The following is a 25,342-nucleotide window of genomic DNA, read 5'->3' on the forward strand; positions in this document are numbered from 1 at the left end:
GGCGTAATTCGTTAAATTTCTCGATTCAAATTCAAAAGTTCATTTCAAAATCTAGACCGAATTAGGAGATGGTTATAAAAGCAAAGTTGTAGAACTTTTGATTTTGAACAACTTTTATTTTTGGAGATTTTTGAGTTGTTATGAAAATTTGGGAGTAATTTGTGAATTTTGGCAAATGGCAAACTTGTAAATACTCTGAACAGTGTTCACCGCCGTAGCTACACCGCCGGCGACCTTCGGTTCGCTTCCAGGCGCGCGTGTGGACATCCTCGACTTTGCGCTGGCATGGAAACGTCTCCTGCGTCGCTTCCTTGAGCTTCCTGGCCATCCTTTATAACCAGAGCCATCGCCGTTTGCCCCCGCCCCTTTCCTCTGTTTTCCAGTCACAGCCATCGCAGCTCCGTCGAGCTTTTGCCGTCGAACCAGCGCCCACGCCATCGCAGCAAAGCGTGTTCCAGCTCCGCTAGTTCCTTGCGCGTCCAGCAAACCTAGTCCTTGTGGCTTGTCTTCACCGAAAACTCACGGTGCACGCCCTTCTTCCTCGCGGCCGGCAATTCCTCCGCCGAGCACGATTCGCCGCGGCCAGAGCTCCATGGTGCATCTCTGTCCCTGGTTTTGGCTGATTCTATTTCGTCTTGATGCTGTAGTACTTAATCCATAGCTGGTTGCTCATTTTGACCACTGCAGTCGCCGGTACACCATCGCCGACGACGTTCACTCTTCCGTAATTTCCTCACCCTGGCAATGAAATTCAGGGACAGCCCCAAAACGTACTTGTCTTCTTTGGGATTGTAACCGTGAACAGGGTGAAGTCGAAATTATAGCTCGTTGGAACTTGCAACTGTAATTTAACTAATTCTCCAAGTATTTCTTGTGCGAGATTGCATCTTTTGTTTCTTGCGAGTATTGAGGTGCATATGAACCTGATTTGAACTTTACTTTGTCAAACTGTAAACTATGTTTTCAATATTGTGACCCTGGACTTGATTGAATCTACTCCTGCTGTTCTTAGTTGCACTTAACATTGTTACAGAGTATATCATGACTGGGATAGAGTCAGTTGGGATTGGAATCCTTGTGTACTGTCTTGGCCCACACTGTTCGTTCGCTAAAAAGTACTGCTGAAGTAGTTCAAGTGAACAGGGCCATATATGTACTGTCCGAGAGGCTCAATGTAAATAATCCAATTCCACCTAATCCTGTTCCTCCTATAAACATAGTTCTTAGTTGCACCTGAATCTACTTTTTATTTAGTCCAATTTCAGTCTCTTCATTATCTCAAGCGAGTTAACTAATAAATTGATGAACTAGAAAATTCTAGCAGTTAAACAGTATACAATGATTAAAATTATTAAACTGAGAAATTCATGATTCTGACACGGCAGCATCCAACTTGCCTGCCGGTGACCAGGTTTTCAATCCGGTAAAAAAATTTGGGCACACCGAATACCACTTGGAGAACCCTAAGCCACTTGGAGAAGTCTCTTTCATTTTCCTATGCTCCACACTTTTGTTCAAATTTTGTCTCACCTATTGCGCTACTATTGTCGGCGTACACATTATTTTGATGGGAAGTATGTATGTGTATCCAGTAACTATATGAAACTAAGACTGAGTTTTTGCAGAGCTAGACAGGCTATTAGAGAATGCACCCTCAATGGTAATAATGCAACATTCAGCAAGGATTTCCAGTATCCGCAAGAGGATTTCAGCAATGAACATGCTACTCAAGTCCATACAGCGACGCATAGATAACATTGATAGAATTATTTCTACTGGTAGTGGTACGTCAAGTGGTTCTGTCTATCATTATAATGTTTTCGTCTTACTCTGTCTGTGGATCAGCAGAGTGAATCATTATGGACACATGGCTTTGTGTTTGCAGATCATTCATCTCCTGTACAGAAAGTCAGCAATGAAGTTGGATCAAGGTGCACCACTTAGTTCTCCTTTTTTTTTTTACCACTTCTCATTGTTTATCTTCGGGGTAGTCATGATAAATCTGAACAAGCAACGTGAAGTACACTTATGGCTTTCATCTTTCAATATCACGAAGTTAGTGCTGAAGATCAAGTGTTAGTAAATTTCTAAACAATAGATGCAATTCTGTATAGCTGGAGAGGTGAGCTTTTCCTGCTTTTGCTTTGGTGTTATGGTATGAAATAGTTAAAAATAAACAACAGAATAAATAAATCTATGGTTCCCCCCAGCTCAATTTGCTACTTCATTTATCTAGTCCTTAGTTGCATCCTTACACAGTTGCTCTTAATTACAGGTTCTAGAAGAATTCTGGTGGTGCCCCATCAATTACGCACAATTTCTGTTTGGTAGAGTTACCATCAAGCAGTTACACGGGGCTGTGCATAGAAGTGAGACGTCATAATATCGATTTTTCCCAGAAATGTTCCAATCCTTTTTGTCCCATATTGGAGTGGGGGAAAGTCTTTTGTACTGGATGGTCAATCTCTTTTCCCTGTGTTCTTTTTGTTGCATGCAATGAAGCGTGCTTTCTGCTTTGGCGTTTACCCTTGTATTCAAATATGAAATTCTATTCAGAAATCATATTGTCATATTGACACTGTTGAGTGGTTTTGATATATACTTGCTTGTTGAAGATGGTAGCATCTGGAATTCGTATTGTTATATTTTATCAGAAATGTTGGTCTAATGTGCCATGGATATAATTCGTTTGAAGGTGCCTTCTGGCCAGGTTTGTCACCAAATTCCAAACCAAATGTCAACGTTCATATGCAGGTATCTGTTTACTCGATGGATCCAATCAGCAGACTTGCATAAACAACTTTGCAACTTTCATTGCTCGTGCCGCAGGAGACTCAGTCATGTTCTGCCGACCGCCGGCAATGTAAATTGCCAAGTATGTGCAGTAAAGCTGGCATGCAGCAAAGCAATAGAAACAAACATATTTCAGAAGAAAAAGCTGGCGTGCATCAATGCAATAGAAACAACAACATATTTCAGAAGAAAAGACATACTGTTGTTCCGACTGTTTTTTTTTTAATCAAACAGGCAGGAATTCACCGCGTAGAACTATGAAACACGTCCACCTGGAACAACAATGACAAAAATGTGCTGAAAACAGGCAGGAATTCGCTGCGTACAACTATATATGAAGACACCTGGAACAACAATGACAAATTGTCGTGGGTGGTCTTCATAGAAGAAATGTCACATTTTGAGAATAAATAAAGGTACAGTGACAGCCATGAATCTACAAGTTACCCCAGGACACCAAGACTACAACAAAATAAACTAAGCAATGAACAAGGTATGAACCTCAAATGGAGGCTCTCCTTCAAACCTGTACATGTGTTGACTATCTAGAATCTTTTTCCGCTAATCTTACAACATCACTGACAGTAGCCTTACAGATGAAACGGACCCCGCAGTTTGTAACTGTATTGTCATAGGCGCATGTAACCTTCTTTGTGACCTTTGAAGAGTTTCAGATGCCTCTTGTTCTGAGAATTGCTCCGGGTCAGTTCACGGCGTGTTCTCCATGCCGTCACATGAGAATATAATGAAGGAAATAAGAAACATAGCAAAAGAAGTAACAAGATCACAACACATATTAGCATGACATTCATGAAGCCATCCCGGTTTTTAGGGTTCTTGTTCTGCTCAGTCCATGGCACGCCACCAACATTCATCCCGAAAACTGAAAAAATTTACGACATTAATCAGGTAAATGAGAGCCCTGAGAAGAACAGAAATTAATTAATTAAGGAAATTACACGAGTGTGCACCAGGACAATGAACTTACCTCCAGTGACAATAGAAAGAGGAAGGAATATTATGGAGAGAAATGAAAGGTAGTACAAGCTTTTGTTTATCTGCTCTGATTGCCAACTGTCCAGACTAGCCTGAAGTGTGGTAACTCTATTTGTAATGAATCCTAGGTTTTCTTTGAGCCTTCTGAGGCGACCTATCAGATCTTCAAGGGCTGCTATATCTCCGGTTGCGAACCAACTCTTGCTCGCACATTTTTCCTTCACACGGGGGAATACTTGTTCACCATGAGAAACAACCTACACAAATAAAATAGTAGCATCGAGTCTATGATGACTTCTGTTCCATAGATTAACTGAACTCAAGTAACTGCAGTTTTAGAACCTTAAAGCCAAATTATAAACAACACAGCTGGATAACCTTGATGTCATATCAGCACTCACTTGATGCACGTTGTGATTTTGGCTAAAGCTGTGCAAATTATAAAATAGCATTCCAGGTTCCCAATATATTTCCCAGAAACTTGAGAGAGAACTCATACCTGAAGCAACCGCTGTAGATCGAGATGCATTTTTGGGAATCTCCTGCCATCCAGCAACAGTTTCCTCAAAAAGTGACCACCTGCAGCAAGCACAATCCACAGATTATAAACAAAAAAGCCAAGCCATCGGAGAGAAGAAGGCGAGAATGCGAAACAGTATTTGTTGAATCATGGAAATCAAAAGGAGAGTACGTTTACCAAATGGTACCCCTATATATTTGCACAATGCTAATAAACCTGAAGCACGCATCATTTAACTAGGCATAGGTCGCATAGCATTGTTGCAAATTTTAGATGGTTTGGAACTTATGATCAGGGTCTACTTTGGAAACTCTACTGCCATTATATAGGATCCTGATTCATGAAATTACATGAATACATGTAACAGAGTCATCATCGAAGAGTCGAAGTTACATTCAGGACCTGCATTCAACCATTCCAGAATGTCTGGAATTTGTCGTTCTGATGCAAAGCATACCAACCCCACCCTCCAAACAAACCTTGCAATTTTTTTTTAAAAGAAAACCTGGTATGCAATCATGAGTCAAATCTAATTCTAATAACACATTGATCTGAATTCATGCAGCAAGAGGTCAGCATTTTCACCATCACCAACCAACCAAAGAAGCGTAGGTTAGCAGCAATCGAATACTTTTATCCAGATGAGGAATGAATATGGGAGCTTTACGCGATGATTGACCAGCAAGAAAGCGACCTCCGACCGCCTACCTTTGTCAAGCTGCAGCTCGATGGTGTCCAGGTCCATCTCGAGGCGCGTGACAATGTCGTGGACGTGGTCTACGTGCGTGCCGAGGACGTGCACGAGGAGGTTGGACACCGTCCGCGGCACCGGGTTGTCCGTGTGCGCGCCGTCGGCGTGGTTCATGGCCAGCAGCGACTCGAGCAGGCGCTCCTCGATGACGACGCCGCCGTCAACGGCGCGTCCGCCGCCGTGTCCCTCGTCGGAGAGCGAGGCGGCGACGACGCCGAGCGGCACCTCGGAGAGGAGCGACGCCTGCCTGGTCCCGAACGCGAGGCGCGGGACCCCGCCGACGGACACGGTGACGACGGAGCTCTCGGTGACGCGCACGGCGAGGCGGAGCGCGTACGCGCTGCCGACGGGGCCCGGCGAGCTGACGTGGAGCAGGAGCGCGCCTACGCCGTCGCCGGAGGAGGAGGAGGAGGCGCAGTGCGGGCCAATGGCGACGAACGCGAGGATCTCCTGCAGCGTGAGCGGCGGGCAGAGGAGCTCGATGAGCGCCTGCGCGTGGTGGAGCGGCTTGGCCGCGGAGCGCGGGAGTTCCACGTGGTGCCACGTGAACTCCCCGGGCCGCATCCGCGCCGACCCGGACGCTGGCGCCAGGCCCAAGCCCCAGGGCGCCTCGGAGAAGCCGCCCTCGCCGTCGAACACGAACGCGTGCCGTGGCACCGCGCCCGACGGGAGCGGCTTCCCGACCGCGGGGGACGGGGACGGGGGCGGCGGCCCCCGCCGCGGCCGCAGGTGGTTGAAGCCAGAGCCAGAGCCGAAGCCGGCCGCCTCCGCGCGCGGGGCGGGCTCGCCGGCGCCGGCACCGGCCGCCATTGGCATTGGAATTAGCGCCCGCGCAGCGCCACGTGAAGGCGTATTTATAGACACGGCTTTGCAGTTTGCACAAGCCGCAGGGACCTCGCGGTGAACTCGCGAAATATCTCTGGACCTTTCTGCAAAACGATCTCGGCCACCCCGCCATCCGTGCCGGCGTGTTGCTAAGCGCTAAGCGTAACCCGGGGAGGTTAGTTGCAAACACCATAATATTATTAGTAATAATAATACCATTTTATATTAGTGTAAAATACTGCTACATGGATGTGTTTTTCAGTAGGATTATTTTTAAATATATGTGTTTAGTTAGGGTTGGTGTCGGTGATTAATAATAAATCTTTTCTGGGAGGTGATTTGATTGATCTAGGGGAAGAGGATGAGGGTGGGTGATCTTTGCATGTGTTTGACTAAATTTGGGAATCTCTCTGGTTTTGTGCTTGGATGCTGGAGGTGGATCACATGTGCAGTGCAGGTGTTATCAATTCATCGGTACCCCTTGGGTTCAGAAAAGAATGTAATTATGGGATCTATACCCGTCAAATTTTAACTCAATTTTGATCAAATTTACAGTAAATATTATTAGTGTTTATGTCTCCAAATAAATTTATTATAAAAATATATTCTATAACTAATCTAATGGTACTTAATTTGTATCACGAGTGTTAGTATTTTTTTATATAAATTTAGTTAAAGTTCACACTATTTGACTTTCCAAATGTAAGAATTGCACTTTTTTGGATGGAGGGAGTATTAGACAAACTGGAGTATTTCTTTTTGGTTTCAAGAAAGATGATAATTACTCCGGTTTGGTCTTGTTTAGATGTATGTGAGCCCAGTCAACTTTTCATGAGATAAAAAATGAAGAAAATCTGAGAATATTGTGAGAGGCTTGGAACCTGACGAAAGAAAGCCACATTAGTTAATCACAATTATAGGACATAGATTTTGCATGAAATGCTAGCTAGGTCACTCTTATTTTTTTAGAGAGGAAAAATACAAAACTAACCTTTGAATTTCCTTGGAATATAACCAACAGTACTAGTGTATTAGTGTTTGTTTTTTTGATAATGTTATGGGTAGGGCGTCAGGACGGACGCCCAATTCCCAGCGCAATGAGTGGGCCCAAGCAGACAATGGACCTGTGCCCCCCAACTCATCTACCTCTGCGAACACCCCTCACTCCCGACCGCAACAACAGCTTTCACAGCGCTGTCCGTTCACAGCAGCCGTGTCCACAGCGCCATCCGCCTGCGCCCCCCCCCCACACCGTCTATCGGCCCAACTCTATCGCGACCATCCCCATCGCGCCCCATCCCGCACCGCGGCTCCATCCCGTGTCCCCTGCCGCGTCCCCGTTCACCTGGCTGTTCTAGCTATGGCGCGAACCGTGCCACCAGGAGGAGGTCAGCCGTTGCTCTTGACATCCCTATGACCCAAACTTGCTGGCTACCATAGTGTAACACCTCTGGTGTTACGGACTTAGTTAGCACTGAGGTTAAGACCTAAATAAACCCTAGCGTATGCATTTTCTAGGATTTTAAAATAAATTATCACATGAAATGGTAAGGTGAACCTAGTGTGACGTACTTTTGTGAATAAAAGAATCAAATAAGTGTTGCTAATCATTTTTTCTTTGGTACTTAAAAGCTTTTAAATAATCTTGGGAACAAAAGTTGTTTAGGGTTTATTTTAGAAAAGTATGAAGAAAGTGCTTAAAATGCCTAATAGCAATTCTAGCAAATAAATTGTAAGTGGCTTGTCCTATTTGATTAATCATGAAAAATAATTTTTATAAACAAAAATAAAATATAACTTGTATTTAGTACTTAAATAAAATTTGAAGTACAAGTTTAGTAGATGAAAATGCAACTTTTGTTTTGGTGAATAGATGTTGTTCAATAGTATTTTTGATAGCTCGAGAATTGAATGTGGAATTCAATTTCAGATTCTATAACAAAAATGACCTATCTGGAAACCTAATGACGATGCCGTTTTGACATTTAAGTGTTGATTAAATTTCTTAAACACTAGATCCATGCTTTTGTATTGTTGGTTGCACCATAACGAGTATCTTGACATGGTGTATTTTATGGACTAGTTTGGTTTGGCGTTGGCGTTGCAAAAATTGCCCGAACTTCGTTGAAATGAGCTGTAGACCATTGTAGGGTCGAGATGGCGACTAGAGGGAGGGGTGTGAATAGTCATTATTAAATTTAATCACGTCGGCTAACCGAAACAAGTGCGGAATTAAAACTATCGGTCTAGCCAAGACTATACCCCTCTATCTATGTTCTCTAACACCTCGCTAAGATCCTAATTAAGCAACAAAGATACCGGGCTAGCTAGAGCTCACCTAACCAATTCTAGGAGCAAGGTCACACAAACTTATGTCACTAGTACTTCAAGCAATGAGAGAGCTCCTACACACGCTAGTAAGCAAAAGCACAAAGCCAACTAAGCTCACTAGCAATGCTCAATAACAAGGCAACCAATGCCAAATTAGAGAGCGCAAATACTTAGCTACACAAACTAAGCAATGTGACTAACAAGGTTACACAAACTAAATTAGCCACGCAAGTGAGCTACTTCTATGTTACACAAGCAAGAAGGTAACTAGTGAGCTACACAAGCTAACTAATTACAAGAGCAACTACACAAGCACAATGTATATAAAAATAATCATAAGCTTATGTAAAGGGATTGCAAACCAACGGGAAGAACAAGGTTGACATGGTGATTTTCTCCCGAGATTCACGTGCTTGCCAACACGCTATATCCCCGTTGTGTCGACCGCTCACTTGGTGGTTTGATGGCTAATTGGCATCACCCGCCAAGCCCGCACATCGGGCACTACAAGAACCTACCCCAAAAGTGAGGGTAGCTCAATGACACACTCAACTAGAGTTGCTCTTCGCGGCTCCTGCGGGGCGAGACAATGCCCCTCACAAAGCTTTTCTATGGAGCACCGCACAAGCTTCTTGTGGGCTTCGACGGAGACCACCACCAAGCCGTCTAGGAGGTGGCAACCTCCAAGTATAACAAGCACCACTGGCTTGCAACTTGATCACCTAGTATCACACGATGCAACTTCATGAGGCAATCGCACTAGAATCGCTCTCTCACACCATTAGATGATCACTATCAAGCATATGTGAGATGGAGGGCTCCCAAGCACTCTCAAGCATGGACATAAAGTCCCCCAAGGTGCTTAGCTACAGCCATGGCCTAGGCCCACTTCTATTTATAGTCCCACGGGCTAAACTAGCCGTTACTCCTTCACTGGGCAAAACTTGGGACGACCGGTTGCTCCAGTCAGATCGACCAAACGCAAGACCCCAACATCTGGTCGCTCTACGCCGTCCATGTGTCACTCTGCGTTCAACCAAAGCTGCCTGATCTCAATGGTTAAGTTGCAACCAGACTCTACACTGTGAATGACCGAATGCTGCTGCGCCTGAGTATGCTCATTTCCAGAGAGCTCCTTGAGCTTCTGTTTTTGCGACCGGACGCGTCCGGTCCACCATGACCGGACGTAGACCAGCGTCCGATCAGTTCTGTGCCCACACGCCTAACTCCAGCACCGCCTATGTCACCATATGTCAGCACTGACCGGATGCAGACCCTGAGCGTCTGGTCACTCTTTGCGCCAGCGTCCGGTCATGAGACCGAGACTGCGCGCTCACTGCTGCCACTAACCGGACGAGCCGGTCCTGCCGAGGCCAGCGTCTGATCATTTATGTGAAACCCTGTCTTTTCTGTATAGGGCGCTGGTGGCACCATTGGACTATTCACACTCTATGGGTGGACACTTCGCCGGTGGAGTTTCGAACCTTTCTCGCCTCTGTTCCATCGCCGAGTTGATCCGCACCAACTCCAACTTCATCTCCTTTATAAATGCGCCAACACCACTAAGTGTACACCACCATATGTATGTGTGTTAACATTTTCACAATCATTTTCCAAAGGATTAGCCACTCAACTTGCCACGCCACTCAATCCTAGCGATGATGCAAAGTTAGATCACTCGAGTGGCACTAGATGACCGATATGCAAACAAGTTTGCCCCTCTTAATAGTACGACCATCTATCCTAAACCTGCTCATCAACTTCTCTACACACCTATGACCAGTGAAATGAAATGCCCTAGGTTATACCTTTGCCTTGCGCATTCCATTCCATCTCCTCCAATGTCGATGCAACACATGCACCAACATGATCAACAATGATATAATCCACTTCATATCATCACGTGATCATATTGGTTCATTGATCTTGACTTCACTTGCTTTTCACTATTGCCTTCGTCCATCGATGCCAAGTCTTGCTTAAGCTTCACCGCCACGCGGTCTATCGCTCCAAAGCCTCCGACTTGCCCTTCACGCTTGCAACCGATCCATCAAGCCAAGTTATGTCTTGATCTTCCCCACCTTGATCACATGACTCAATGTCATGTCTCATTTGCAATGAGCTCCTTCATCATCACATGTGTGAGCTTTGCAACATCTCCAAGCCATTTTCACCTTTATGGCATATGTTGCTCACACACATGTACCTGTAGACTAATCACCTATGTATCTCACATAAATACAATTAGTCCACCTAGGTTGTCACTCAATTACCAAAACCATACAAGGACCTTTCAACCATGTTGTTAGCGCTCTGTTTGTGAACCAACGTTCAGTGTGATGAACTCATGTTGGCATCCTTTTATCTCCCTCTCTAGTTGCTCTCTGGTCGTGAAAATTGCTTTTACTAGGTCGCTGTTAGTATCGGCTTAGGGTTAGTGGAATTGGTTGAACCTCGGTCGTGTTGATCAGCAGCCTTTGCTACGCTTTAAAATTCATGCACAACATGTTTGTGGTTGCTTGGCCTATAGTGCACGGTCACCGCATTTCGGTGCTCGCCGTGGCCACGCGTGTGTGTGGCCGCACGTTGGTGGGCCAGGGCCGCCTGCATGGCTAGCCACTGGCCCCATGCCCCTCGGCCGCTGCCGCCCTGCCATGTGGCTACCCATTCTGTCGCCGCACTACTACTGCCACTGTCCTCCCTGCCTCGTGCTATGACGTTGCTGCTGTCCTACTCGCCACCACGCGTGTGGCCTTGCCCCCGCTGCCAATGCCGTCGCCTCGCCATTTGTGGCACTGTGACCGCTCATGTCGTGCCCGGCCATGGATGCGCACGTTTTGTCCATAGCTGCTGCATGCGTGCCACACTGATGGCTCCGCTCGTGTTCCACCAAGGCAAGGACTAGCCGAGCTCTGACCTACCCCCCTCCTTTCTCTGCCATCCCGACCGGTGGACCCCGTTCACCAATTCAGCTTGGAGTGGTCACCTCAACTCGACTCGTCACATTGCATGCTCCGCCATTAAGTCGTCTATTCGCCTACACCCACCCCTCCTTGAATCATGCCTAGCCAAGCTCCAATTTGGGAGTTTCCTCGCCGTCAGGCCGATAAAGCCATGATCGATAGGTGCCCATGGCAGCCCTCCAGCCAACCATCTAGAGCCAATTGGCTACACTACTAGCTAAGCCTAGAACTCCTCTTCCTTCTGTGCCCTTAGCCTTACCGCTACCGCCATCTCGGTGTTGCTAACACGGTCGTGTCTGTCATGGTACGCCGCTGCACCATTCGGAAACACACGACCAACCCTGCTCAGGTAGTCTTTGATCGAACCATCACCTCAGCCAGGTCTATGGTAAGCCCTGATGCTTCTCCGCTACCTCTACTGCTCTGTTAGCACTGTAGCTCTCTAAAACAGCTGCGCCTCCATCATAGACGACCACACACCATGGCCGACCGCTTTGGTGCGTCCTGCTGCATCCCACCGCTGCTTAGTATAGGCGCTAGGGCCATAGGTGGAGGTTGGCCCGCTAGCTAGGCCCATGCGAGCCTCTAGTGGCCGGCGTAACCACCCTGTGCCACCGCCTGCCATGCCACCGTGCACAGAGTCATCGGGGCGTGCGCGAGGAAATTCGAGTAAAGTCAGGGGGTTAAATGAATTCGTTAGAGACATAGGAATAGTGTTATGGGTTTAGGTGTAATTCAGGATAAGCTCGAGGTCTCTTTTGCAAAAACACCATTGCGCGCGGGCTTCCCCATCGTGGGCCGTCTCGTGCGTGGGCCACGTCCACATGGGCCGCGCGTAAATGGGCCACGCGGTTGAAATCGTTTTTCTTTTGCTTAGGAATTGGTTAATGCTTTTCTAATTTAATTTCTGAGCTCAACTTGTAGACTTAATATAAAATCGTATCGGTGTCCAAAAATTATGAAACTAATTTTGTTAGGTTTCTAAAATCATGATCTACCTGTTAATATATCTTGTTCATATAGTTTCATAGTATTTTCAGGAGTTATCTGATTGAATTGAGATGCTTAATATTGTTAAGATATAAACTTATAGGAATTTTTGTAATAAATTGGTAATAGTGTTGGCTCTAAAAATTTCACAGTAAATTCTTAATATTATTAGGTGCTCATTGTAATTTTTGTAGCTCCATAATAAGTGGCTTACTAAGATAGCTAAGGAGCCCTAGTTTGAATATATATATATATATATATATATATTAAATCAATGAAATAAAGAAACAACTTGATAGTCTAAAGCTAAAACACTTGTTGAGAAATAACGTCTTATTCAATAACATGGAAACGTGGCCTAGTACGTTAGTCATTAGAGCTAGCTCATTAGCGTGAGAGGCGTAAACATATTTTAAGAGTTGTGGTTGCCGTTGATTAATTACGTCTATGTGTTGCATCCACATATATCATAATAGGAATAATGATGGGTCGTGGAGTCGACCGGAGAAGCAGAAAAGATGGTGCCTTGATGATCGTGCCACTATGATGGAGTGCTAACTTTTAGTTATATCTTACCCAGGCAAGCCCTGGTGCATAACCCTTATTATTCTGTACTTTATTTTATGCTTGTGCATTAAGTTTTAAGGAGTTGAATGAAACCCACTTGCACACATATATCCTTATCCTATGAGTCTTACTAGTATGGTAGGATCATGTAGTTGCTATGCTATAGGACCCCGGTAGAAGTCGAGTGATTACCTGTCACGCGTGAGAGATAGGAAATATATTATTATTGTTATTATCATATTACTATCACATGGAATATATATGGATGATAATTGGAGACCGGGTGGGATTGTACATTGGATTTGGACTTGGTTAGGCATCTGAGCGAGGCTCTGGTTGTATTTGTCCTGCCTGAGTCGATTGAGGACCATCTGTTGCTATGGATGATAGTCGTCATAGACTTATTATCCTAAGTACATACTTACTTATAGGAGTGAGAAGACTTGTTACTCTCTTGTCATGGGTTCCGGCCCTTTCTAGACTGGCTTCTAGGGGTGGGTACTAGGTGGAGGTCTAAGCACCATACTGAGATGGGGTCTCAGGTGTTGGGGGCATAGAGTCCAAGTTTGGATAGGGACCTAGACCCCATGATAGGAGTGGAACGGGTTGGTGAAAGCTCTAGTTTGGTTTTGGTGAATTGATGAAACCCTAAGTGCTAACCTAGTTTATCAAGTGATCATGAGATAGGTAGCACATTCCAAGTGGTGAAGTAAAAGAAGATCATAACATGATGATGATGCCATGATGATGATCAAGTGCTTGGAGTTGGAAAGAAGAAAGAGAAAAACAAAAAGCTCAAGACAAAGGTATAAACCATAGGAGCTATTTTGTTTTGGTGATCAAGACACTTAGAGAGTGTGATCACATTTAGGTTTAATAGCCGTACTATTAAGAGGGGTGAAACTCGTATCGGAATGTGGTTATCAAAGTGCCACTAGATACTCTAACTCATTGCATATGCATTTAGGATCTAGTGGAATGCTAACACCCTTGAAAATGTTTGTGAAAATATGCTAACACATGTGCACAAGGTGATACACTTGGTGGTTGGCACATTTGAGCAAGGGTGGAGAAGTTAGAAGTGAAAATGAGTAAGTGTTGCTGGTTATACAGTGATCAGATGCTGGACCTCTCAGGGACCGGCGCGTTCGGTCATGTGTAACAGTGAGATGCTGGCGTCGGTCAACTGACCGGACGCTGAGGAATAGTGTCTAGTCAAGTTGTCGGATGGCACAGTGATTAGGGTTAAGCACCAAACGTTGAGCTATGTCTGGTCCTGCATGACCGGATGCGTTCGGTCGGCAAAAACTTGTTTTGGACCCTTATTGTAAATGACTGGACACTGAGGGTCCAGTGTCCGGTCAGCTCTATCGGAGCGTCCGGTCAATATGTCGACTGTTGAGATCAAACATTCACTATTGAATGTAGGAGACATGTGGCCACCATCGGGCGATCGGACGCTGAGGAGCAGCATCCGATCAGTAGGACCGGAGCGTCCGGTCACCCCAATCAGTACCCAGTGAAGGAGTACAACAGCTCTATTTCATGGGGGCTTCTATTTAAGCCCCATGGTAGGCTGTAGCTCATGATTTTTGGCCATTTTCATTGACATAGCAACCTTGTGAGCTTAACCAAAGCCCTCCCACTCATCTCCATCATTGATTCATCATGTTTGTGAGATTGGGAGAGAATCCAAGTGCATTGGTTGAGTGTTTGTATCTAGAGGCACTTGGTGTTCGTGTTTCGTAGAGGGATTCGCTTGTTACTCTTGGTGGTTGCCGCCACCTAGATGACTTGGAGTAGCGAGGATCATTGAGCGGAGGGTGGTGATTGTCTCCGGCTCCGATCGTGGTGATTGTGAGGGGTTCTTGACCTTTCCCTAGCGAAGCACCAAAAGGTACTCTAGTGGATTGCTCGTGGCTTGTGTGATCCTCATCTTATGTTGGTTGTGCGGCACCCTATTGAGGGTTTGGTGTGTGAAGCCAATTAGTGCGTGAACCTCCAAGTGAGTGAATCGCCACAACGAGGACTAGCTTGCCGGCAAGCAAGTGAACCTCGGTAAAAAATCATTGTGTTCATCATTGATTCCGAGGTGATTGGTCTTCATTGTTATTCATCCTTGTGATTGATTGGTACCTTCATCTACATGGCGGTATAACCTTCTTGATCACTCTCTTTACTTTACCGCAAACTAGTTGACAAGCTCTTTAGTGTAGCTAGTTGTGAGAGCTTGCTTGCTTGGTTGGTGTGGCTCTTTAGTTAGCCTTTGAGAGCACACTAATATAGGGTAGTGTCATAACTTTTGTGTGAATATACACTATCTAAACTAGAATTATGGTAGGTGTCTTGTATTTTGAGTAGGCTAGCGCAACACTTGCTTCGCCTCATAATTGTCTAACCATTTTGTTAAGTGTTGTTGTAGAAATTTTTATTTAGCTATTCACCCTCCTCTAGGCATTAGGACCTTTCAAGTGGTATTAGAGCCGAGGTCACCATTTTTTGAGGCTTAACAACCTTCGATGTTAAAATGGCTCAAATCAACAACACCAAGAAGCCACCCCAATTTGATGGCTCCAACCATCCCTATTGGAAGGCCAAGATGACAACTTATATCAAGTCAATCAATAGGAAGGTTTGGAAGGTGGTAGAAACAAAAATTGAGATTGAAGATCCAAAGAATCCCACCACGGCCAAAGAAGTACTTCTCCAAAACAATGACATTGCTCTAAGTGCTATTCATGATGCAATTGATGAAAGAACATTTGAGCAAGTCAAAAATATTGAGATGGCTCATGAGGCATAGAAGAAGTTGGAAGAATCATTTGAAGGCACTCAAGCCTTAAAGGGTGCTAAGGCATATATCCTTAAAGAGAAGTTTGCAAGCTTCAAGATGAAGGATGATGAGAGTGTGCTGAAGATGTTTCATAGGCTTCAAGTGCTTATCAATGATCTCAAAGCACTTGGAGAAGAAGTGAAGGATAAGGACTTCTCCCACAAGTTCTTGATATGCTTACCTTCAAGATTTGGTACATTGGTCACCATTCTAGTAAGAAGCAGTTTGGACACCATGACACCAAACCAAGTATTGGGAGATATAATGACCGATGATACTTATAGAGATGATGATGAGAAGGAAGAAAAGAAGGAGAAGAAAGATGAGAAGAAGGATGAGAAGAAGAAGAGCGTGGCATTCAAAGCCACATCATCCAAGGGCAAAACAAAGCAAGAAACATCAAGTGAAGAAGATGAATCATAGGATGATGATGATGATGATGAAAAGATGGCTCTATTTGTCAAGAGATTTGGCAAGTTCACGGTGAAGAACTACCATGCTAGAAGAAAGAAGTCTTCATCTAAGAACAAAGAAGAGTCAAGAAGGTGCTTCAAGTGTGGAAGCAAAGATCATCTTGTTGCTCAATGCCCATACAATAGTGACAATGATGATGACAACAAGAAGAACAAGAAGAAGGACAAGAAGGAAAAGAAAGAGAAGAAGGACAAGATGTCCTTCAAGAAGAAGAAGGGTGGTTCATATGTAGTCACTTGGGATAGTGATGCTTCCTCAAGTGATGATGATGATGATAGTGATGATCACAAGACCACCAAGAAGAAGGTTCTTGCAAGCATTGCCATCAATGAGAAGCCTTCTCTCTTCGAATCTTCATCATGCTTTATGGCTAAGGCCACTAAGGTACAATCTTGTGATGATGAAAGTGATGAAGAACATGATGATGAAAATGAAAATGATAGTAATAGTGATAATGATGAACCTACTAAAGATGAATTATTTGACATGCTAGAATATGCTAAGGAACATTTTGACATTAAGAGAAGAGAATGCAAGAGCTTGAATAAGGAGGTAAAAGCCCTTAAGCAAGCCCTTGATGAGCTCAAAGCAACTCATGAGAAGCTAGAGGAAGCCCATGAGAAGCTTGGCAAGGCTCACAAAAAGCTTGAAAAGGCTCATTCCACTTTGCTTAATGAACAAGATAAAAAGAAGCATGTTGAAACTTGTGATATAGGTGTAACTTGTGATTTAATTGATACATCACTATCTATGCCTATCATTGTTGCTCCTACTAACCCTTCTTGTAGCACTTCTACTTCTACCTCATCTAGTAGTGATGGTCTCACTTGTGATACCCCACTAGTGGTTGAGAATGAGAACATCAAGAAGGAGGTCACTAAACTCACTCACACCTTGGCTACGGCTTATGGTGGTGAGGACTGCTTGCTTATGTGTTTGGGTAGCCAAAGAGCTTCTCTCTACAAAGAGGGATTGGGCTATACCCCCAAGAAAGGCAAGGCGACCTTTGCTCCTCATAAGACTAGTTTTGTGAAGAACAATGGTCGGTTTTGCAATAGTTGCAAGCAAGTGGGTCACAAAGAGCAAGAATGCAAAAACAAGAGCAAAAATGCTAATGTATCCTCCATTAAGCTTGATTCATGCTATATGCTTACTAAGGGTACAAATGGTGTGAAGGCTAAGTTCGTTGGTAAACCATGGATGGGCTCAAAGAAGAAAGCCATTTGGGTACCAAAGAGCCTAGTGACTAACCTTCAAGGACCCAAGCAAGTTTGGGTACCTAAAAAGAATTGATCTTCTTTTGTACGTCAATTACAAAGCCAGAGGAAGGCATTGTGTTCTTGATAGTGGGTGCACTCAACACATGACCGGTGATGCAAGAATGTTCAACTCAATCAACACCAATGGCAATGATGGTTATGATAGTATCACATTTGGTGACAATAGCAAAGGCAAGGTCAAAGGGCTTGGTAAGATTGCAATATCCAATGACATGAGCATATCCAATGTGTTGCTAGTAGAAAGCTTGAACTTTAATTTGCTATCCGTGGCACAATTGTGTGATATTGGATTCAAGTGCATATTTGGGGTAGATGATGTAGAGATTATAAGTGTAGATGGCTCTAATTTGATCTTCAAAGGTTTTAGATATGAGAATCTATACTTGGTTGATTTCAATGCTAGTGAAGCTAAATTATCTACATGCGTGTTCACTAAGTTTAGCATGGGTTGGTTATGGCATAGAAGGCTTGGTCATGTTGGAATGAAACAATTGAATAGATTGATTAAGCATGACTTAGTTAAAGGCTTGAAAGATGTTGTGTTTGAAAAGGATAAGCTTTGTAGCTCTTGTCAAGCTAACAAACAAGTTGGAAACACCCATCCTAAGAAAAGCATGATGGGCACTAGTAAAGCATTTGAGTTATTGCATATGGATTTGTTTGGGCCAACACAATACACTAGTATCGGTGGAAACAAATATGGCTTTGTGATAGTGGATGACTACACTAGATACACATGGGTATTCTTTCTAGTGGACAAAAGTGATGTATTTGCAATATTCAAATCATTTGTCAAGGGCATTCACAATGAGTTTGAAACAACCATCAAGAGAGTTAGAAGTGACAATGGTAGTGAGTTCAAGAACACTAGAATTGATGAGTTGTGTGATGAATTTGAAATTAGACATCAATTCTTGGCCAAGTACACTCCTCAATCAAATGGCCTTGTTGAGAGGAAGAATAGAACACTCATTGATATGGCAAGGTCTATACTTAGTGAGTACAATGTGAGTCAATCTTTTTGGGCCAAAGCTATCAACATGGCTTGCTATTGTAGCAACCGCCTCTATTGTCACCCATTGAAAGAGAAGACACCATATGAGCTCTTGAATGGTAGAAAGCCCAATATTGCATATTTTTGAGTCTTTGGTTGCAAATGCTATATCTTGAAGAAAGGCACAAGATTGGGCAAGTTTGACAAGAAATGTGATGAAGGATTCCTACTTGGTTACTCCACTACAAGCAAAGCATATAGAGTTTGGAATTTGGATAGTGGTACTCTTGAGGAAGTTTATGATGTTGAATTTGACAAAACTAAGGGTTCACAAGTAGAGAATGAGAACTTGGAAGATGTTAGAGGCATTCAACTTTCAAATGCCATGAAGAACATGGATATTGGTGAATTGAGGCCTAGGCAAGTGGATGATGATGAAGATGATCAAGTGCAAGTGCTCTCTAACTCAAATGTGCAAGATGATACAAATCAAGTTAGTGCAAGTGGCTCTCATGACAATGAACACGATCAAGTGGCTAGTACATTATCTCAACCCAATGATCAAACAAGTGCAAGCAATCAAGTTCTAATCCTCCAACCAACCAATGTTGCAAGGGATCATCCATTGGACACTATCATTAGTGATATTTCAAGAGGTGTACAAACAAGATCAAGATTGGCATCATTTTGTGAGCATTTCTCATTTGTGTCATCCATTGAACCAAAGAAGATAGATGAAGCATTAAAGGATGTTGATTGGGTGAATGCTATGCATGAAGAATTGAATAACTTCACAAGAAATCAAGTATGGGAATTAGTAGAGAGACCAAAGGGACACAATATGATTGGAACCAAATGGGTATTTAGAAAGAAGCAAGATCAAGATGGGATAGTAGTAAGGAACAAAGCAAGATTGGTAGCACAAGGCTATACACAAGTTGAAGGTCTTGACTTTAGAGAAACATATGCCCCGGTTGCTAGATTGGAAGCAATTAGAATCTTGATAGCCTATGCTTGTGCCCACAACATCAAGCTATATCAAATGGATGTTAAGAGTGCATTTCTTAATGGCTACATCAATGAAGAAGTATATGTTGAGCAACCTCCCAGTTTTAAGATGACAAGAAGCCCAACCATGTGTACAAGTTGAAGAAGGCATTGTATGGCTTGAAGCAAGCACCTAGAGCATGGTATGAGAGATCGAGGGATTTCCTACTCTCTAAAGGGTTCACAATAGGCAAGGTTGACACCACTCTTTTCATCAAGAGGTTTGGAAAAGATCTATTTGTATTGCAAATCTATGTTGATGATATCATATTTGGATCAACCAATCAAAACTTTTGTGATGAATTTGGAAAGATGATGGCTAATGAGTTTGAAATGTCCATGATCGGAGAGTTGAGTTACTTCCTTGGTCTTCAAATCAAGCAATTGAAGAATGGTACTTTTGTAAGTCAAGGCAAGTATATCAAGGACATGATCAAGAAATTTGGCATGTGTGATAGCAAAGTCATTAGCACACCAATGGGAACCAATGGCAACTTGGATAGTGATGCAAGTGGAAATATGGTGGATCAAAAGTTGTATCGGTCTATGATTAGATGCCTACTCTATGTAACCGCATCAAGGCCGGATGTTATGTTTAGTGTATGCATGTGTGCAAGATTTCAAGCCTCACCAAGAGAATGTTATTTGAAGGCTACAAAGAGAATATTGAGGTACTTGAAGTATACACCAAATGTTGGTTTGTGGTATCCCAAAGGAGCAAAGTTTGAGCTAGTTGGTTACTCTGACTCGGATTATGTGGGATGCAAGGTTGAAAGAAAGAGCACCTCGGGCACATGTCAATTGTTGGGAAGATCACTTATTTCATGGTCATCAAAGAAGCAAAATAGTGTTGCATTATCAACTGCCAAAGCCGAATACATATCCGCCGGTAGTTGTTGTGCACAAGTACTTTTGATGAAGGCCACTTTGAGTGACTTTGGAATCAAGTTCAAGAAAGTGCCATTGCTATGTGACAATGAGAGTGCAATCAAGTTAACCAACAATCCGGTTCAACATGCAAGAACAAAGCACATTGATGTCCGCCACCATTTCATAAGAGATCACCAACAAAAAGGGGACATTTGCATTGAGAGTGTAGGCATCGAAGATCAACTTGCCGATATATTCACCAAGCCATTGGATGAGAAAAGGTTTTGCAAGCTAAGGAATGAGTTGAACATATTAGATTTCTCAAATATGTGTTGATGCACCCCCACTCATATGACATGCCTCTCCTTCGAGCAATCCAAGGTAAAAGTTGATTGGCATGACATACATCTTTGCTAAGGACATGATTAGTGTATCTAGTCATATTTTCAATTTTATTAGGACCTTTCAAGTGGTTCTATTTTATTAGGCTCATTCATGAAAATCAAATGATCTTGATGTCTATATGGTATCACTATTGCTTCTATGCTTGACTTGATCTAGTGATGGCATATGACATGTTTATGGGCTTGTAAACCTAGTGTTTAATCTAGAAAATGAGCTCTAAGTATTTAACTCAACATGGTACAAGATAACCCTTATTTGGAGGTGTGAAGAAGCTTGTCCTTGGAACAAACCGAGTTAAATATCTTTGATAAATGATCTAGACTAGACCAAATTTGGAAAAATGATCCTCACCCCATTGATTGACATTGATAGCTTCGACCCTACAAATAATACTATCTATATTTTGAACCTTTGTGGTCATTGATGACAAAGGGGGAGATAAACAAAGATAGTAGTAAAATTAGTGAAAAGGGGGAGAAGTATCATAAAGGGAGAGAAACATAAAGATATCTTGATATATGACATAGGGGGAGAGATATGACAAAGGAAATGGATCAATTAAAATTTTGAGCACACAAGTAGGGGGAGCAAGCTCATGAACTTGGATGATGCATTTGAATGTGCATTTCATATGTTTGCTTGCATGGCACAAGTATTAAATTTAAACAATCCATACTTGTGTGATGTATGTTAGTTGTAAGATTGAATGATGAAATGAAATCACTAGATAACTTTCATTTTCAAGTGTTGTTTCCAAGTGGTATTGAGCTAACCATGGTGCTAAGGATGGTATATTAGTGCACTCCAATTGGTATCACACTTCAAAGGTCCATCTTTTATACCTTGGCATCATTTGGTAGACATTGACTCCTATATTTCCTATCTAAGCATATGTGCAAGCTACTATCCAAACTCTTAGCACATATGTAGGGGGAGCAATTGCTACCATTTGGGGTTCATGAAACTTGTCCATATCCTTTTACACATGGTAAATATGCTTTGGCAAGCAACATTGATTCAATTGAATTTCAATTCATATCTTTGTGTAAGGGTTGTCATCAATTACCAAAAAGGGGGAGATTGAAAGCTCTAGTTTGGTTTTGGTGAATTGATGAAACCCTAAGTGCTAACCTAGTTTATCAAGTGATCATGAGATAGGTAGCACATTCCAAGTGGTGAAGCAAATGAAGATCATAACATGATGATGATGCCATGATGATGATCAAGTGCTTGGACTTGGAAAGAAGAAAGAGAAAAACAAAAAGCTCAAGACAAAGGTATAAACCATAGGAGTTATTTTGTTTTGGTGATCAAGACACTTAGAGAGTGTGATCACATTTAGGTTTGATAGCCATACTATTAAGAGGGGTGAAACTCGTATCAGAATGTGGTTATCAAAGTGCAACTAGATGCTCTAACTCATTGTATATGCATTTAGGATCTAGTGGAATGCTAACACCCTTGAAAATGTTTGTGAAAATATGCTAACACATATGCACAAGGTGATACACTTGGTGGTTGGCACATTTGAGCAAGGGTGGAGAAGTTAGAAGTGAAAATGAGTAAGTGTCGCTGGTTATACAGTGACCAGACGCTGGACCTCTAAGGGACCGGCGCGTCCGATCATGTGTAACAGTGAGATTCTGGCATCGGTCAACTGACCGAACGCTGGGTCACTAAGTGACTGGACATTGAGGAACAGTGTCTGGTCAAGTTGTCGAATGGCATAGTGATTAGGGTTAAGCACCGGACACTAGGCTATGTCCGGTCCTGCATGACCGGATGCGTCCGGTCAGCAAAAACTTGTTTTGGACCCTTACTATAAACAACCGGACGCTGAGGGTCCAGTGTCCGATCAGCTCTGTCGGAGCGTCCAGTCAACATGTCGACCATTGAGATCAAACATTCACTGTTGAACACAGGAGACACGTGGCCGCCATCGAGCAACTAGACGCTGAGGAGCAGCGTCTGGTCAGTAGGACCAGAGCGTCCGTTCACCCCAATCAGTACCTAGTGAAGGGGTACAACGGCTCTATTTTGTGGGGGCTTCTATTTAAGCCCTATGGCTGGCTATAGCTCATGATCTTTGGCCATTTTCATTGACATAGCAACCTTGTGAGCTTAGCCAAAGCCCTCCCACTCATCTCCATCATTGATTCATCACCTTTGTGAGATTAGGAGAGAATCCAAGTGCATTGCTTGAGTGTTTGCATCTAGAGGCACTTGGTGTTCGTGTTTCGCTATGGGATTCACTTGTTACTCTTGGTGGTTGCTACCACCTAGATGACTTGGAGCAGCGAGGATCGTTGAACGGAGGGTGGTGATTGTCTCCGGCTCTGATCGTGGTGATTATGAGGGGTTCTTGACCTTTCCCTAGCGGAGCACCAAAAGGTACTCTAGTGGATTTCTCGTGGCTTGTGTGATCCTCATCTTGTGTTGGTTGTGCGGCACCCTATTGAGGGTTTGGCGTGTGAAGCCAATTAGCGCGTGAACCTCCAAGTGAGTGAATCGCCACAACGAGGACTAGCTTGCCGGCAAGCAAGTGAACCTCGGTAAAAAATCATTGTGTTCATCATTGATTCTGAGGTGATTGGTCTTCATTGTTTTTCATCCTTGTGATTGATTGGTACCTTCATCTACATGGCGGTGTAACCTTCTTGATCACTCTCTTTACTTTACCGCAAACTAGTTGACAAGCTCTTTAGTGTAGCTAGTTGTGAGAGCTTGCTTGCTTGGTTGGTGTGGCTCTTTAGTTAGCCTTTGAGAGCACACTAACATAGGGTAGTGTCATAACTTTTGTGTGAATATACACTATCTAAACTAGAATTGTGGTAGGTGGCTTGCATTTTGAGTAGGCTAGCGCAACACTTACTTCGCCTCATAATTGTCTAACCATTTTGTTAAGTGTTGTTGTAGAAATTTTTATTAGGCTATTCACCCCCTCTAGCCATTAGGACCTTTCAGTTGGTCTTGTTTGTGCCTAGGGCACAAGCGAGACGTATGTTTTGGTGTACCCAGCTATGATACATTGATTCATGAATCGCCGTTTCTTTTGAGATGGTACCGACTTAGCTATGGTCTAGCACCATAGTAAGAATTAGAATATGAAAGATGGTAAAATGGTTCTGATTGCTTACCATATGCTTGAAAGTAGCTTAGGTGCTTACTTAGAATGATTAGCTAATTAACTAAAAATAACTGCTAAAAACTTTGAACATAAGGATGCACCATTTGTAATGCTTCCTGCAAATGCAATAAACCAGCAAGCCAAATAAGCCTTGCATATCCTTGGGGTCTTTCATTTTCCTCCTGTCGGGTAAGTCTTGCTGAGTACAATCGAGTACTTAGGATTTTATTCCCCTTGTTGCAGGTGACAGGTGGATACTAGAGCTGACTCTTATGTGTGGAAACCTTCTGATGGGCTCAGAGAGGATTTTGTTCATGCTACGATCGTAGTGTTTATAACCCTCACTAAAGGTTTTCATAAGAAAAGATATAAAATCTGCTAGCATATCCTGTATAGAAATGTCCACTACGTTAATGCTTCACCTTGTCATTAGATAACTCTTTGTTTTTGCTGTAACTCTGATCATATGCTTAATTTCCACTGTTGCATTCAACTTGTTTAAGTACTATAATGTTGTAATAAAGTGATGTAAGAAATGACTAAGAATGTTGTAAGATTTATCCTCTCGTTTATGATCCTGATGAAAGATGTGGATTTTGGAGTTCTCCCATTGGGTGTGCTCAATGGAACAATCTAAATTAGTGCGCTCTCCTAGGTAGTTGTTGTCTAACGGTAGATATGTACGCGTAGGAGGGCATTAGCTTAGGCGGTTCTGCCACACATAGTTCCACGCCAGGTAGGTCATGGCCGCCGGCGACCATCTGTGTTTCAAGTGTTTCATTAGGATGTTGCAATGACAATATATGCATGTTGCAAGTGTTTTATGTGTTTCAAACGTATGTTTCAAGTGTTTTATCTGGATGTTGCATATGTTTGCTATGGCTTGTTTCAAGTGTTTCAGATGTTTCAGACTTATTGTCGGTACAGAAAGTGACCAACTAGTGAATATTTGTAGTTTTGTCGTATGTTGTGATCGGAGGTGGCCTAGCACTCAATGACATAGGGTTTATACTGGTTTAGGCAATGTGCCCTACGTCTAGTTTGAGTCGGTTGGTGACTTTATTCCTAAGCCCAGATGCTCAAAGTCTGTAGTGGGGTTATAAACGAGAAGGAGAAAGATGGGGTGTATGAGAGGTCTGGTCGGAAGGACCGAGAGCGACAGGAGCTCTGCTATGAGCTAAGTGTTCAAGCGTGTGCTTGAGATCCAAACCTGGCAGTTCTGTGGTTGTGAGCTAGTGAACTTGATCGATCTAATGAATCTAAAGGGACTGAGCTTGAATCAACTTGGGTTAACTTGGTCTATTGGGAGAGAGCACATCCCTTTTATAGATGAAGGGGATGACCTTACAAGTGAGAGGGAGAGAGTACGAATGCTTCTAAGCCTTGTTGCTCACACCGACGGGTGTAGGATAATGGTAGGCGGCCACAATACTGTTGATGTCACTATAGAATGTTAGATGCATGTGAGAGGTTATGTCGTCTTGTTCGAGTATGGCAGATATCGATATCTGCTATACTGTTGAAGCCTAGAGGCATGTGAGGGGTTTTCAACATGTTTACTCGGTATGGTAATTCC

The 25,342-nt window shown here is 43.3% G+C and overlaps 1 protein-coding gene and 1 long non-coding RNA gene across 2 annotated transcripts; one reads left to right on the forward strand and one right to left on the reverse strand.

Annotated features, from left to right (window-relative positions):
• The first annotated feature begins 1,373 nt into the window (after window positions 1–1,373).
• Window positions 1,374–2,570, forward strand: LOC136502202 (uncharacterized). The gene is made up of 3 exons (XR_010770445.1): window positions 1,374–1,778; window positions 1,886–1,931; window positions 2,276–2,570. It is a non-coding gene; the product is annotated as an uncharacterized lncRNA (long non-coding RNA).
• Window positions 2,571–3,117: 547 nt separating this feature from the next.
• On the reverse strand, window positions 3,118–5,909 carry LOC136502135 (uncharacterized). The gene is made up of 4 exons (XM_066497606.1): window positions 5,018–5,909; window positions 4,289–4,368; window positions 3,782–4,046; window positions 3,118–3,676 (listed from the first exon to the last, which is right to left on the reverse strand). Exons 1-4 carry the CDS (start codon window positions 5,874–5,876, stop codon window positions 3,423–3,425), a joined length of 1,458 nt encoding a protein of 485 aa, XP_066353703.1. The 5' UTR covers window positions 5,877–5,909; the 3' UTR covers window positions 3,118–3,422.
• Window positions 5,910–25,342: the final 19,433 nt, after the last annotated feature.

Source organism: Miscanthus floridulus, chromosome 13 (assembly GCF_019320115.1).
Source record: "Miscanthus floridulus cultivar M001 chromosome 13, ASM1932011v1, whole genome shotgun sequence".
NCBI lineage: Eukaryota > Viridiplantae > Streptophyta > Magnoliopsida > Poales > Poaceae > Miscanthus > Miscanthus floridulus.